Source organism: Grammomys surdaster, unplaced genomic scaffold (assembly GCF_004785775.1).
Source record: "Grammomys surdaster isolate TR1022 unplaced genomic scaffold, NIH_TR_1.0 129, whole genome shotgun sequence".
Lineage (NCBI taxonomy): Eukaryota > Metazoa > Chordata > Mammalia > Rodentia > Muridae > Grammomys > Grammomys surdaster.
Window position 1 is genome coordinate 11,636,301 of NW_021604587.1, and position 17,280 is coordinate 11,653,580.

The window sequence follows — 17,280 nt, forward strand, 5'->3', positions numbered from 1 at the left end:
AGAGAGAGAGAGAGAGAGAGAGAGAGAGAGAGAGAGAGAGAGAGAGATATTGAGATTACAATGCATTGTCCAGGAGGATGCATTGCTGTATACGGCTGCTGCTGCCCTAAGTAGACATGGGTGGAAGGAAATGAACAAGAACAATGTTCAAAATAGTTTGCAGTTCAGACGGAATGAGATGGAATCAGAAGATCTGTTTGATTTTGCATATCCAGGGAAACAGCACAGTGTACTGACTCAGACACCAGTGATACTCAAGAGAAAGAAAAAACAGGTATTAATTTATATCTAAGGGGTTCTCATTCAAAGCATCTAGACAGATTATTTGCTTCAATTTCAAAGTATCCATATCTTTTGGTTTTTAAGTATCCTCAACCAGATAAGAGGAGAAAATAGAACACACTGTTGTCTTTGGGGCAACAAAAGAACAGTAAGCAGGAAGAGACATAACTATGAGTTTCTGTTCTTCCCTCAGCGGTGGATGTACAGTCAAAGGTAATCTGTTTTTGGTTTTCTTTATCTAATTCATATTAGCTGGAAAAAGAAAGCAACATCAGCACAGTGATACTGTAGGCACCAAAACATTTCTATTCATTTTTTAACCTTATAAGTGACTTGTTTCAATAGCTGGGGAAGACATTTTATTCTTTCACCATGGTTCCCCAAGGTCTACAATAAGGGACCTGCTCACTATCAACCTGGTCAGAGAACAAGGAGAATGTGTGTCTCTTTGAAAGAGGGGCAATGGTTTAGCACCTAGAATGGCATTGTTCCATTGCTACAAGGAGACCTCTGAGCATCTGAAACACAGCTTGATACTCATAAAAATTTATCAGTTCAAGGTTGTTAGGTTACATAAACCCAATTGATTAATTTCTCACAAGTGTCATCAGTTTGGGGGAACTGCAAGTTTAATGAAAGAGGGATTTGTCAAGTAGTTTTTAAGACCATTAAAGGAGAAGTGCAATATAATATCTTGACTGTCTAATGATAATGTCCAGTTATAACCCTACTCCTCTTTTGGTCTATGTTTTCATGCATGCTTTGACAATTGTGCTTCTAGAAGTACAGGAATGCCTAGGATAAAACTGATCAGTACATTTCTAGCCTATGGACATAAACAGCTATCTGAAAACCATTTCACATTCATGTGTGCTATGGAAATTTTTACCATAAAACCTAAAGGAGGCTCACTAGTGAACTAAAGAATGAACACATGAATTTAAGTAATAAGAGATTGTTTTTGCTCTCTTTAGTGAGGCTAAAGAAGAAACTGTCCCTGACTAGGTCTCTGCTGCTTCTACTATGCTTTTCCAAAGCTGATGAAAACACTCCAGTGTTTATTCAACTTTGAGGGCACAGCAATGCAGTACTTCTGTAAAGTGCACAGAGACAGGGGTGTCCTGAAAATCTTTATATGAAAGGAGATTTCTCTCCTGTACTGCTTCCTCACTTTGAGGAGCCATTCCTATCTCCGTGCCTTCATCCCTTCCTCATTTGTTTGTCTGCATTTTGATACAGGATCTTCCCCTGTAACTCAGCATCCAAAGTAGTGGACTGTAAGCACAATCATGCCAAGCTCAATTGTTTGCTTGTTTGGTTTTTTTTATAGCTAGTTTCCTTTTATGAATACAATAAATCAGTTTGTGAATCAAACTTAACCCCTGAGTGATAGGATTAGGGTGTAAGAGGAAGGATGCAGTGTTTCCCTAACCCTTTTAAATTTTTCTCGGCTTCTTACATGTCTTGGTTCACATGGTTCTTGCCTTCATCAATATGTCATCAAATGAAGAACCATCCTGTATACAGATAGAAATAAGGATGCTCGTCCAAATCAAACAGTTGCTGACAGCTCAAACAGTACTGTGTTCGAATGGATTTAACAAGCACCTGGGCTCAAAGGGCAAACGCACTACAGGGCACAAATAATGGCTGCAATACACACATGATTGTGAAGGAATGGGTCTTCAGATGTTTGCACTTCCTGACACATTTCGCTTAAGTTAGAAAACAATGAATGGTTCTTTGTTTTTGCAAAAATAATGACTCTGACAAGGTTTCAGAAGTCTTATCCCTGGTGCCTCTAGAGAATATATAAATGGCAATGGACCCTTAAGTGTCGTTGGACCTGTGAGTTAGATCATTGAAAGACAAAAATGAACACATCCATATTCACACTTTTGAAAGCTGCATTTGTATCACGGATTTCCAGCTTTGTTGGCAAACGTATGACTGAAAGAGAAAAGTCTGATGTTGAATTTGATAAAAAATAGAAAACAAAAAACACCTCCCCAAACAAACAAACAAACAAACAAAACCCAGCATAGAACTATTTTGTCCAGGTGTTTTAACAATGATATTAATTTTACTGTGCTGAGTTGAGTTTCTGGGTGTATTTGACACATTGAGACTTGGTAGCCTTGGAATAATTGCTGTGAAGTACTTCGCAGGAAGTTCATAAGATCATCCAATGTCTTTATTTCATTCTCACAAACAGCTGCATCTGTGAGGGTCTCATAGCACACTGCATGGCATTTACTACGTCTTCTCTCCCTAAGCTTGTGCATTTGTTGTTGGAGGTTGAGAAGAGAACTTTTGGGGGGAGGGGTGGGTCAGGAGAGTCTTCTAGTCCTCAATTAAATAACAGTATATAACAGTACACATTGTTAGCAGAAATTTAAACCTCCTCCCTTCCCCCAGAAATTTGAGTAATCAATTGTCTGTGATAGATTCACCAGCAGGAGATAGATTGCTTAGGGGTTTGTTTAGACATCTTTTCTACCAATATCATCTAAGTAAAGGATCTTATATTAAGGCTCATAGAATACTCTGCCTGATCCTAAAGTAAAACACTGTGGTTTACCTAGTGTGCAAGCCTTCATACTAATATTCAGTTAAAAGACACTGCCTGCATGGTTTCCACTTTGCTTAGCATTGGAGAACACGAAATTTCTTTAAACAAAGTGACATAGCCACATATCCACAGTGGCTGAGCCATTCCTACCTGAGGTTGGTGGTTGGTGAGTGGACATTAGCAAAGGGGTGGGGTATTTTCTGAAATGCTGCTTCATAGTGTCATTAACTTTAAGGTAAGAGTTAGCTGGCTCTCAAGATGGGGCCCTGATTTATTCTCTCTCTCTCTCTCTCTCTCTCTCTCTCTCTCTCTCTCTCTCTCTCTCTCTCTCTCTCTCTCTCTCCTGCCAGCAGTGGTCAGAGATTTTACTACTTAATTTAATTTAGAGATCATTATATGTAAGTTCTCAGAGAGTCTGGACTGAGTCATCAAGACAAACAAACCAAAAACAAAAACAAAAGAAATAAGAGAAAAACAGAAGTTAAAGGTTAGATGAATTCATTTTTAGCACAGAAACCTTTAGGGCACTTTCCTGGGAGACTATACTTTGAGGTGAACAATAGTCCCAGGGCTCTGTATGTCTCCAGAGTTGTCTGAGGCTCCTTGTCTCCTGATACCTGGGTATAAAACAAGAATCCTAGAAGCAACTTCTCAGTGCAACCGTTCAGTTGGACCACCTACGGAGGTCTGGCCTGCCTGGACAGTAGATACAATGGTTCTCTAGGAGGACGGTTGTTGCTTGCAGTTCCTTGAGCAACTGCGAGGTACAAATAGTCAACACTTTGGATGTCAGGCAGAGACAAAATTAATACAGCATAGACTGAAGAGAAATCAAAAAGCAGTTACTGATCTAAACAAGTAAACATTGCACAAATAGAATCAAATGCTTTTAGAGGCAAGGGCATATGCATCTGTCACATGCAAAGTTCTTAAGTTTTTAGTTTAGTCAAAATGGAATGTGTACCCCTTAAGACAAGTCCCAGATCACCTACTTTTGGAGATTTACAATCAGAGGGATTTTTTTTTTTTTTTGTCGGTATGAGCTGTTCATTACACCTTGGCTATAGCACCAGCTCTCAGAAATATGTTTATTGGAAGAATCCAGAATGTTTCAGCTGAAATCATTCAGTGTCCTGTGGGGGTGGGGGTGGGGTAGAGTGGGGTGGGGGTGGAGATCTGTTCTTTGTTTCTTAGGTAGCAATATATAGATGCTTGTGGGAATCATGCTGTTTAAAATTGGGAATTTTTCCACCCTAATGGGGATTCCAGCACATTGTACCTCTAGCTTTTCTTCAACAAAGTACAAAGATATTGGCAGCTCAGGTGAGAAGGCTGTTCATTTCCTACCCTTCTTCCTCTCCTTTCATCTGAGATTCCAGGAACTGAACCAAGGACCTCATTCTTGCTAAATAGGCCCTATCCGATGGAGCTTTGTCCTTAGCCTTTGTCTCTTTGGCTCTATGTCTCTGTCTATTGTTTTCTGTGCCTTTATTCCATGTCTTTCTTCTGCTATAAAGCTACTTTCTCCACACTGCTGATTACTAACTGAAAAAGTGGATAAGGTAGAACTGCTACTCACTCAGGTGGTTTTGTTTTGAGAATTGTTACTCTTCTATGGCAGCACTCTCTGTTTCACAACTTTTAAGGTGATGGTTTGCTGCACCCCAGATTTCAGAGGTAAGTCATTGCTACACAGATCAAACCAGCATGTAACTACGGTAGATCTATGGGGTAAGTTCTCAAGACTGACCCTGTTGTAATACCTTTAGAACAGAACTCAACTATACTCTTAATTTTAGAGGTTTTAACAAAGCATAATTTGAACATTGGAAGAAAGGTAATGGGGTTGGTGTACAATTGTCTTTTTCCTTTTTTTTAAAAATTATTTGGTGTATTTTTGAAAAAAGTTTAATATAAATAAATACTATAAAAATGAATGCCTCTTTATGATAGTCACATTGAGGAACCTTTCGGAGAAGTGGGGTGTAGCTTTGCATTTGTGAATTGTATGGCATTCATGACATTCATACTGGGGTCATGCTTTCTGAAGATGCTATGAGTCAGTATCTTGGCATAGCAGGGCTGCTCAGTCTGGGGCATATCTGCCCAACATGGGCTTTTTTTCTAGACTTGGGGCTAAGAATCTTAGCTCCTGGGCTCTCTATTAACCTTGCTGAGACCTTCTCAGAACAGTTCAGTAATCTGACACTCCTTCCAGTCTATACTCCTTTCTTCTCCTACTCCTTTTCTAGGTGTCGGACCCATATGACAGTCAAACCCAGCAAACATAGGCTTTTACTATCTACATAGATCCAACACTGGCATTTCCTAATAAATCTCTAATACTTCTAATTTGTATCTCAGAACACCTCAAGTGCTATGGCTTTCTCTCTTCTCTTCTTACTCCAATCCTAGTGCTCCAGAAACCGTTAAACACATAAGTTATGTACTAGGTTGATGGCAGAATATCTGTTCATTGCCATATCATAGCTGATTTTCTTAATCTTTCCACAGACAAATATTTAGATTATTCCTAGTCTTATACAGCTACAAGTAAAGCATATTCATTTTTTTTTACATAACTGTAAATGTTGAACTTCAGTGCCAACAATCTAGGACTTGAATGTTTTGGTTAAAGATAGGAACACTTTAAAATTGGAGATATGATTATCAAATTGTTCCTTATGACATGTGTATCAGTCCAAGGCACCCATGTGAAAATTAAGTTTGTTTGCCCAATACGCTTTAGCATTGGTTATTGTCAATTTTTAAATTTTGTATCTTACTGAAGAAATCAACTTGCTAAAACTGGCATGCCTTACCACTAATGGTTGAGACAATATTTTACACATCTACTTGCAAACTAAAGCTTTATATCTCCTGCTCATTTTTCTGTTAGTTGTTTTCCTTTGATAATATGCATGGGTTCTCCATGTTTTATGACAAGTTATCGGCATGGCAAATTTTCTCTTAATTTGAAATTCATGCTTGGAGTTTATCATGTCTTTGCTGGAACGAGTTTTACATTCTTATATTTCCCACTGGAGAAAAAAATTACAACCCTAATTATTTTAACAATGCTTTACAAAGTATGAAAATGTTCAAGTATCTAGTTATTATAAGAATTCAAAATAAAAACAGGAGAAGAATTTGTTGCTATAATTATGCATATTATCACCAAATCTGTGGATATTTCGAGTCAAAGAAAACTATGATATTGATGTTATAGTTTCCACCTTAGTGGTTAGAGACAATATACTAAGATTCTCCAAGTTTTTTTGTTCCTAGCCTTTCCAAAAATGCCTTAAAATAGCTCAAATGCTCTAATTGTTTAAAATTTCTACTTCTCAGACCCCACATAAAAATAATTTTTAGTTATTTAGAAAATCAATTTGACTTGAGAACCAAAACTTCCAGATGTTAAATTTGAAGGGTCAGGAGCAATGCATATCCTCACATACTATATCCCATAACTTGGATATTAATTGGAAGGAAACCAAATTTATTGGGAAACTTTGGGGATAAGAAGAACACAAAAAATTCTCAATCCTGTCTACAATGTTGTCTTTTAAGAAATACACATAGATTTTGCTTTTAAAACCTGTGATAAATGTACAGAGCAGAGATAGCAGTATCATTAATTCAGTCATGAAGAAGGCCTTGACATCTCTACATTCATTATTTTCAACAAAGAAAGAAAATTAGCAAATGAGGTTTCTAGAACCCTTATGTTTATATATACATGTAACACATGCAGAATGCCCATCTGAGGGTGTACAAAAACTTTACAAACTGCAAATTAATTCAGATGAAGAATTGTTCTTACTGAAGAAATCTGAACTTACCGCCTTGCTCATCCAACATAACCAAAGTCCTGATGCCAGCATCTTTACTCTATATTCCAATAATGGTAGCAAAGTTGAAAAGGAGTTAGAGAGAGAGAAAAGAGAAAGAGAAATCAGTGAGGAGACAATTATCCCTGGAAATGGAAAGTGGAGAAGGACCAAATGGAGATAAAAGGGAAGACACCTGAAAAGAGCATTAAGGGGCTGGGTAGGGACCAGGGGGAACTGGGAACTTTATTAGTGACTCTCAGGGGACTCATGAGGAGGCATGAAGCACATCCTCCATAGGGTGGGCCTGGGTCCTTCAATACCGTAAGTGTACATTGAAATGCATGTATGTAATACCATACAATCTATATACCTCGAAAGTAAAACTACTACAGTTTTCATTACACAGAAAGCAACATTTTCACAATCTTCTAGACTGAATTTTCTTCCCTGGTAAGTTTGACAAAAAAATGCCCATTTACAGGTCAGGGCAGGGATGCCTCATAGAAGATAAATAAGGATGTTGGAGTCCTAGTACTTAGGGTCATCACAGAAGAGATGAGTTTGAGAGGCACAGCTCAAAAGGAAACTGACTCTCTGTGGAGAGAAGCTCTTCTAGATTTGGAAGACAGAGTGAGATCAGAACATATTTTGCTCTGAAATCCACAGTTCTGTACAATGATTCAGTGTGAGAAAAATCAGTCCTCTCCAGGGTCGCTGCAGTTCTTTTGTGCACCAATCTTTAGAACTTCTCATCTCACTTCTTTTTATCCACATAAAACAAGACTACCTAAGTTATTAGGAGGCAGGGAGGGGAGTGGGTGGTGGGAGAAGTGAAGATACTGTCCTACTCGATTTGAAAGTTTCCATGACTAGGAATCTAACCTGCTCTATTGCATGCTACAGGGGGACACACAGCAATCAGAGAGATGATAGATCACAAAAGATACCTTGAAGTCTTTCTTTAAGTACATTCTAAGTGGATATCCCTCTATCTTAGTCTGCATTGTAATGATTCCTTTACCCTTTTCTGAATTTGCTAGCCAATGCTTAAGAGATACTGTAATGAAAAGCTTATTTAGGCATATGGATGTGACTGTGCAGAAATATGTTAGAGAACATTTTCTCCTCAGAGAAGAGATCCTGTACCATTCCGCTGGGGACAGAAGATGGAGAGAAGCTGGTGACTTTTGTTAGGCCAGTTATCAATCTATTTGTAAGTCACAGCATTAGATCTATGAGGTATAATGGCTATCACTTATTTGTATGATACCATATAAGTATAATTTTACAAGTTTTCCAACTAGGTGCTGCATATCTCAACACTAGAATAAGTCATTGAATGAGCTGGAAGGAGCAAGAGTGTTTAACACTGTCCCAGTTGGGAGAACGTAAGTGGAATGTGAAGACCTTGAAGTAAAACAAAACAAAACAAAACAAAACAAAACAAAACAAAACAAAACAAAACAAAACAAAACAAGACAACCTTGGGTTGTGCTGGAAGGTCAGGTGACTCTTCTGTTGTCTCACTGTTTCTCATACTAAAGGGAGAGACACTAAGTAAGAGGGCGTGGTGGATAGGTTCATGAATCTCTTTTATCCCTTCCACTTATCATTACTTCATTTATGTGTTTTTTCATTCACTTATTCCATGAATATGTAGTGGATATCTACTCTGTCCCAGATATTAAGAATAAGGGATAGAAAACTGTATGGCTTGTTTGTCAGTGGCAATTTTTAGTGTGACAAATGAGTTGGTCAGCAGGTGGAAATATGTGTTGGATTCAATAAATGATTCTAAATTCTAGATTTCGATTTGAAGTCTTGTTGTTCTAATCTCAACTTCTCAGTGTCTCAGTACACTTTCTGGTTAATTGGGGGCAGTAAAAGCTCTCTCACTTCCCAGTGTCATAATAAGGATGAAATGAGTTCTAGAAAGTATAGACATCCCAAAGCTCGTTCAGTTCATGGGTGGCTGAGTGGGATACATGAAGGAATTGTTGGATTTGACACCAAATTCAAATGTTGGATTTGATTTGGAGGGAATCAGGGGATGCTTAGAATAAGCTATTCTGCTCGCTCAGATCATTTTACTTGATATGGAACTCACAAAGAAAAAGAAAATTATGGCAGATTGAAACTGAGGTGCTGTGTGTGGGAACCCACACCCTGAAATAAGGTATTTTACTCATGAATATCATATTTGCCATTTCCTGCTATATGTCTGAAGCAAGGTATTTAACCATTGAATGTCTCAACATCCTCTGGGTTAAAGACAGAATATCAAAGCAGTAGTAAAATGTGGCTGTATGTTCAATCAGCTAACAAATATTTGAATATGCTGGTGATAATGATGGCTCTAAGCACATGGTAGTTCTCAAAAAAGGTATGAACTTAAATTTGATTCCATAATTTTGCTGGTGGCTTCATCAAAAAACTGGGTGGGTCTTAGAATATCTAGAAGACAGAGAGGCAAGGATAGGGAAAGCACCACAAAGGGAGTAGAATATCTCTCTCCAGTTCCTTGAAGAGTTGTGTGTGTGCTTTATTAGCCAGCTTGACAATGAGAGGGGGTAGCACTAGTTATACCTGAGTTCAATTCTTCCTTTGTGTTTGAGTTTGGAGTAGGGAACAGCCTGTCTAATGGAGCTAGAAATCTTTCTGTTCATTTCTTTCTTTCGTACAATTTAATTTTTCATTTTTAGTTTTAAAATGTATCAATGAATTTATTTATTTTGTCAATGAACCAAGCCAGTGTTTATAGATTATCTTTTTGCTGTCCTTTGGAATGCTTTCATCAAACTCCAAGGCATCTGTCCTAAAGCCTGGACACACCCCGCACACTCTCTTGAACTCTGAAAGACCTCACATCTGTTTAAATTAAAAACAAAACAAAACACTACCAACTTGATTTTATAAAATTTTTTTCTACAATTGTATCTGTTGAATGATTCTTTTTTATTGCTAAAGCATTTTGAAAGAGAAGCTGGTATAGAAAGAGAAATGATGAAAGACATTCATGAAATATTTGTGTTTCCATAACTATTTCAGGAAGGCTATGTGGTGTCTTCAAATCTCCATGCCTGAAGCAGTAAGGCCTTTTCTGGCTCAAGTTTCATGGTCTAAGATGTGTTAGTATGCAGACTTCATTTCTGCATTCAGCATCAGCAGAGTTAATCTTTTTATTTTCAAGTATTTCCTCCTGGAGGACATCTTAATGATTCTCTTTCAAGATTTACTTCTTCTTTTTTCTTTTATGAGCCCATCATAGGTATGACCTTGAATTTGAACATCTATTTACATATTGGTTTCTGTGCAATAAATAAATTTGTATCTTCTCTCCTATCTCCAGTGTTCGGTATTACATAGATATTTGTTGAAATGTACCCTTCAAAATTAAGTGTCCAACTCCAGGTTGTGAACTGAATGCCACTAAGTTTCTAACCTTTGTACCAGTCTATGATATTTGGATTTCTGAAACTTCTCCACTGACCTCTGAGTAACTTTACATCGTCTTTGAAATACTGATAGTGACTTCCATTAAAAGCCATCCCCCCAACCTCCCCTGCTGGTATACTGTAGAGTTTATTAGTGATAGTGTGAAGTTGTGCTTTCATGGGAAGTGGACTATTGCCTTAGGGAGACTTCCCAATTCTAGTACCTTTCGTGACTTTGAAACTGAATTCAATAAAAATTCAGTTCAATTCAAATTACATAGCACCAACGGACTTTGGGGTTGTCAGTAAGATCCTGGTATTTCAAAGCTCTTATTTTCCAAATGATTTCTGTCCTTGATGAATATTTAATACTGATTTTCTTTTAAGAGAATTTCCTTTTTGATTGAAAATCAGAATATCATCTGAATAGCCAATCCCTAGACATGAGGAATGTTTCACTATAAATATACAATTACCCAGGAGTAACAGCAAATCAGTCTACTCTAATAATGCCTTCCTCAAAAATTTCTAAGGATGAAATGTCTAACAGCCTCCTCTTATTTATTAGATGTGGGAGATTGAAGCCATCTCTTTCATCCTGTGTTCTAAGATCTAACTTCATGCTTGATGGAGTAACAATTTACAAGAAACAAAAACATATAATTTGAGCATCCTACTTCAATCAATGGAGCCTTTATTCTTAGAACAAATTAAAGCAGACAGAGTTTTGCAAGATAGGCTGACACTACTTCCGTTTTAAGAAGACATACAAGAGAGAAGGGTCCATGTTCCCAAGACTCTGAAGCACAAAAAAAAAAAAAAACAGCTTAAAGGGGGGCATTCTGAAGCATTTTATCCCATTGCTCACAGTCTAGGCAATGTTCTAACATTTCATATTTGCCATAACTGGGCAAATTGGAGACAGCTTGAGAAATATACATCATATATGAAGGCATGTGCACAAACAAGTGAAAAGTGTGTTTGGGGGCTCTGGTTGTAGGTCATGAAGTATATTATGATAATACTGCAGCATACAATAAAGTAATTTTATATAATAATATAGCAGTTAAGCTGTGAGCTCTTATCTATGCTCAGAGCTCCTGTAAGAATGTTTGAAGCTCTGGCTTCTTTTCTTTTCTTGCACCACATTGGAAATTAACACATTAAGATTAATGGCCAATACACTTGGACTGAGGCTACTTGTCTCCTTTTTGGCATTTATGCCTTTTTGTATGAGCAGTATCCCAAGAACAGGGCGAAAGAGATATTTCTCTTCATTCAGAGTAGAGAGCTGCACTTCTATGCTGCTGAGGCCTCTCTCTATGGGGGCCAATTTGTGCTGCAATGTAAGCTCAGTTTACCACTTTTGAAATATCAGACTTTTCCTCCCAGAGAACTCATCATTACAAATCCCCACTCTTCCTGTGGTCATTCACCTTTAGCCACATCACACCCTTAGGTGAGGCCCTGCAGCTTCAGAAATAAAGGAAGACAGCATTTGCTGCCGTAGTGGAAGAGGCAGCTAGTTTTCCTCTAAGCTTTTGTAAAAATTTATCTTTTTTTCCCCCTTCCTCTTCATGTCATTGCATAAGCAATTCACAGTAGCATGGGGGTGGGTGAATAGGCTCATTTAATCATTCTGCCAGAGAAAGCCCAAGATCTCTAGAAAAGATAATCACACATGAATTTATACATTGATAAGCAGTCACATTCAAACTGTGGCTAAAGTGGCATCTTGCTGAATAAAAACCATTAGACTTGTTTTATTAGGTTAAGATAAATATAGTCCAAACCCATTCTTTCTCTACTCCATCTCTCCCAATGGGCAAGTTCAATTAATCCATTTATTCTTCCTGGTTGACTGCTGTTCTACCAAATTGGAACGAGTAGGCTTTATTGCAAATGCTCTTTTGATTCCATTATTGCTTTCTGCCCTATTTTACCCATTTAAAAATAGTTTGGGATTCATTAAGCCATGCATTACAAACGCTTTACAAATGGATGTGCAGTTCAGAGTCAGTAATATAAAAGAACTTTTATATTTACTTAATTGGACTAGATTTTTTTCTTTGTTAAAGATTTCTCCTATTTTTTTTCATAAATTTTAGTGTCCAACACTAAATACAACAATTTCAAAAGATGATGTGCCTGCATAAAAATACATATTTTTTAAAAGCTATAAATGTAGTTGGAGTCAAGAACAGAATTTTAGATTAGCTGGAATTTATTGCAAAAATATCATTAGAAATGAATGTTTTATGTAGAGAATTCATTCACAAGTTAAGCACTGTTCTATCTGCTTCCAGGGACTACCTCCTTTTTTGGTGAATATTAGAAGTAGTAACTTGGAAATGGTAGGTTTTTCTACACTCCAGACTCTAGAGGTAGCCTGGGATGGATGGCAATGAATACATCTTGATAATTAGCTGACAACTTATGACATTTCCAGTATTTTTTAGCTTTCTGATGAGCTGTGTTAGCATTGGAAGCAAGAGGGACATGGCTTTGGTAAAATCAATAGGAGCTAAGAATGAACATGTCAACACAGGGCACTAGTTTATGTTAATAGAAGCCACTTCTTACCTCTTCAACCAACTGCAGCATGCGGCGGGTGCTTTCCAGGGACTAAGATGGAAAAACATAAACACTGTTAAGGGCAGGAATAGAATGCAAGGAAAATCAGAGATACTTGTTTTCACTTGAGAAAGATAAAGGTTCGGGTCACATAGTAATTCAACTTTGTAACCGAAACACAAAATGTCTTTCCAGTTTCAGTCTCTTTCCTATTGGGTTTTCTACATGATCAGATTTCCTAAAGCAATCACATGAAAGCTTATTGTCATAAAACCAAAACCATATGAGGTTGATCTTGATCTCAAAGACAAAGAAATCTGCAAAAATTATCTTGCATGCTCTGGATGTGTAAAAACCTATCTCATAGACTCTGAGGGCTACTTTGTCCTTCCAGGATTAGGGATATTGAATTTTAAACCCATATATAATTTTTCTTTACATTGTAACAAATTTCCTTTAAAGCTCCTCAAAACATAACCAGAAGTTGTTATTGATACAAATTAACTTGTCATCTTAGGGTAAAAAAAATTCAAGTAGGTTTAAAACAGCTATAATTATCTTCATTCTTAGATAAGGAAAAGCATGAGGAAAACTCTGAGCTTGGCAGCTGCTCCTCCAGCATAGCGTTGCCACTTTGCTCTCAGTTCCTTTAACATAGTTTCAATCCAACAACCAATGTGATTTCTCAGAGCCATGCTTTCAAGTAGGAAACTTATGTTGGACATGATCCTAAAGGAATGGGAAAGATGTGAATCTTTGCTGGAAAGGACATAGGTGATCTCTCTCTCTCTCCCTCTCTCTCCCTCCCTCCCACGCTTCCTCCCTCCCTGTGTCCTGTCCTCTCCCTCCCTCTCTCTCTCTCTCTCTCTCTCTCTCTCTTTCTGTAAAATGGTCATCAGCAGCAATGTGCTGGCAAATGTTTATCTGACTCTCAGGAAAAATAAAAATACAAATACAAATACATTTATCTATATTCATGCTTATTGCTGCTGAACAAATATGAAATACAAAGAGCACATAGTTGACACCCAATACAACATGGTGTGCTTAGCCACAACTCCTGTGTAGATTTTTGGTGTAATCTATCCATGGCTCATCATCTGATGAACTAGTGAGATTCCAACATGATCAGTGGAACTGCATAACTTCACTTACGCTCATGAATAAGAAGAAAATGAAGCAGTGAAGACTTAGGGTTGACACTAGATTCATTAGTAAAAAAGACAATGTTTTTGTTGAAAAAAAAACAGATTCCAAAAAACGGAGGACTTCCTCAAAGTTTTCATATTTAAAAAATACTTTCATGATTTGAGAGTTTCAAACAATATACTCTTATTATATTTACCTCCTCCATTCTTCCCCCAACTCCTCCCAGACCCACTACCTCTCCTTTCCACCCCCAACTTTGTATATTATTTTCTTAGTGTAATAGCTACAGACAAGTATACTTTAAAGGTTTTATATACATTGTTAATATTTTCTCTTCGGTATTAACTCTAGGTAATCAACAAAACAATAAAGCAGGCCATGATTGGTAGCATTTGGCTATTCTAGGTTCTAAATAAGACTTGGTGATAAACAATTGCTTTCTATTTGATTTCTGAATGCAGTGGGTACACTGTCTCTGTGGTTGAGATTTATAGCAACATTGGTCTGTGGGCTTTCCATTCCTTACATACAATGAATGTAAATGACTCAAGAGGATAAATATGTAAGGAAAAAATGTGCTAAACTCACTAGGTAGCAATGAGTTTTGAGCACATTGAGTTTTGAGTACCATTGCATGTGTGTGTGAGTGTCTGTGTGTGTACATTCTATCTAATTTTTAGATTATGTACCTCATTTTTAATAATTGCCATGCTTAACAACCAGCTGGGAAAGTTCTTAAAATTGTTAACCTTCAGAATTGAGTTAACTACAGTGTACTGCAAGACATCCAAGGACAAAACTTTTCCTAAAGTACCCTGCCTTCTTAAATGTCTACAGGTCATGAGTCAGAGTCAATCAAGTCTTTCTAACCTGCAGACAACTTAAGACAGAGAAAAAGAAAGCTCTCTTTTTGCTTTTTTTTTTTTTTTTAGACATTAGAAGGAGCGCCCCCCCCCCCCGAATCAAAATCCTTTACCTCATCAGCCAGCTGGTCAGCCCTCCTCTGCATCTCCTCCAGCTCATTGCGCATGTCTGCGTCTTCGGCCATGGTAGTGGTTGGGGGTTGCTGGGCGCCTGGGCCAGCAAGTCAGTGGTATTTAGTTAAGGAGCCTGGAAACAAAGAAAATATGGGAGCTTACAGGAATGTGTGCCACCTGGAAGGTATAAGTGCTAGACTGTTGCCCATGGTTAAGATATCTTCTAAACTGGAAGCCAAATTCAGACAAGAATCAATAGAATCATGTCAATTCTCCAAAAAGTGCCAGGAATGGATATTTTTTTCAACCTCATCACTGAAACAGACACATATTTACATATGATTTTCTGATAGTTTGCATTGTAGCCCAAGTTGGCTTTGGGCTAACCATCTTTCTGCTCCAGCCTCCTAAGTGCTCTAGGGTTACCGGTTTACATCGACACATATGGCTTCATCTGAAGTATTTTTAAAGACACAAACCATTCAATGCTTGGGAATAGTGAGGTGGAGAATACATACCGTTGCTGATATAAACATATACATATGTTTAACAGCTTTGTTAAAATACAATTGATATACTAACTACTTCACAAATTTAATTTGTAAAGTTTGAGAAACTTTGGCACATGTAATATACTCAGAAACGCCACTGCTCTAAAAAAAAAAAAAACCAATCCATTAATCCTCATATTTCCATATTCTCCTTGTTATTCTACCTGTTATTCTCCATATCTTCCCATGTCCAAGAGACTGCTGATCTTTTTGTCACTATATCTGCCATTTCTTAGAATTATGTATTAATAAAATGGCTTAGCATGTACTATGATTTCCCTGACAAATCATAGTACTTGGTATAATTCTCTTGAGATTTACCTAGATGATATTACAATTACTAGACCATTACTATTTGTTTGTGGGTAGCGGTGCACCATATTTGAAGCATCTAGAATTGTCATTAGATGTTGTCGAGATTGTGTGCAGGTAAACTAGTCTTATTCCAAAGTGAAATGAGTCCAGGGCCTTAAAGTTTGACCATCCCACTTTGTGGCTATCCTTGACATTTCATATGAAACAAAGGCAGGACCCTGATTCTGCCAGAACACTCTTCTTTCCTCCTTCCCATCCTTCCCCATTCTCACATACTTACTTAGAACATCAGGGATACACTGATGAACAAGAAAAGTGAATTCATCACTTCTACAGAACTACAGTCTAATTGGAAAGAAGACAGTGAAGGAATTCTGAGCACCAGGAATCAATCAGATTCTGACTATGGGAACATAGTCAGCTTCTGTCAGAGAGTCATTGTCCCCAGAAGGGACCAGGGGATGAGTCTGAGATAAGTATTTGATGTTACAGCAACATCTTTGGATAGTACGTCTGATAAAGGCCCAGGTTTCTGTTCCATGTTTGAGATAGTCAAGCATACAGTGGAATTTGTCTTTCCTCTTGCAGAGTTGAACCTTGTGTTTGAAAGAATCAGTGTTCACCTAGGAATTACATATCTAGTCTTCACAAGGAGATGGCCACATGGCTAGAGATAGTTCCTAAATGGAGACAATGTGTGTGCCTATCAGATCAAGAGCATTCAGAAGCTAGTACTGATCTCCCATCTTCTTCTACCAACAAAAGCAGGGCAAGGAAAGATGGTGAGCCACAGGATAGCAGAGTATGCTCTGCATCTTTGAAGAAAAGAAAGTTGGCTGCTGACTAGAAACACCTGTGAGTCCATAGTTACGAACACACATCCCATGAGTTTTCTGATTGGATATGATTGTGTGTATGACACAGTCATATCTCTTTCTCAGCTGCTACAATAGATTCCTCTGGGGAGGGAAAGCAGAGCATGTGTTTAGCTTCTTGCATTGATCAGCTCTGTGAAGAGAGCCTTCTAATTGAGGGACTTTAAATAGGAAGAATGTTAATGTGAACTAGAAACTGGGTAGCTATGGGCAAGATCAACCCCCCACCCCGAGCATAAAGCTCATTTCTGAGATTTTATGTCATAGTGTGTCAAATATCGAAAATCTCAATCATCTTTGTTTGCTAAGGATGCTGGCTCTTAATCGTCAGATAGCCTGTTTAGGTAAAATATTCTCATACCTTTGTGAATTGAACAGTAGAACAAATCTAGGCTCTGTTACCTATTCTTCCTTTGGTAAGGGCTGACATCATGCGTACTACTGAGCAGCTGCATTCTGGCAGAGGCAAAACCCAGGGAAACCACCAGAGTGTAGAGGTGCTGGTCTCCAAGCAGCAACTCTCTCAGGATTGCCTCCAGGGAACAAGCAAGGGCGTGCCTGACCCTGACCTCCTTCTTTATGAAGAGCTGCTTGTGCTTTCTTGGGTCATCTCCTCCTTCTGCCAGCTACTAGTCTTTGCTTTTAGTCGGGCAGTCGGGCAGTTTATTAGAGAGCAGTGCTCATGTGCTTTCAACCTTACAGTGAACTGCCATTT

General features: G+C 37.9%; 1 protein-coding gene across 3 annotated transcripts in view; it reads right to left on the reverse strand.

Moving 5' to 3' along the window:
- The window catches only part of Snap25 (synaptosome associated protein 25), a 26,376-nt gene extending 11,481 nt beyond the window's left edge, over positions 1-14,895 (reverse strand). For all 3 annotated transcript variants that reach the window (XM_028756399.1, XM_028756383.1, XM_028756391.1), the window contains exons 1-3: positions 14,824-14,895; positions 12,708-12,749; positions 6,700-6,748 (exon numbers count right to left, since the gene is read on the reverse strand). In XM_028756399.1, the coding sequence (XP_028612232.1) occupies positions 6,700-6,748; positions 12,708-12,749; positions 14,824-14,895 (163 nt within the window). The remainder of the gene's footprint in view (positions 1-6,699; positions 6,749-12,707; positions 12,750-14,823) is intronic.
- Positions 14,896-17,280: the final 2,385 nt, after the last annotated feature.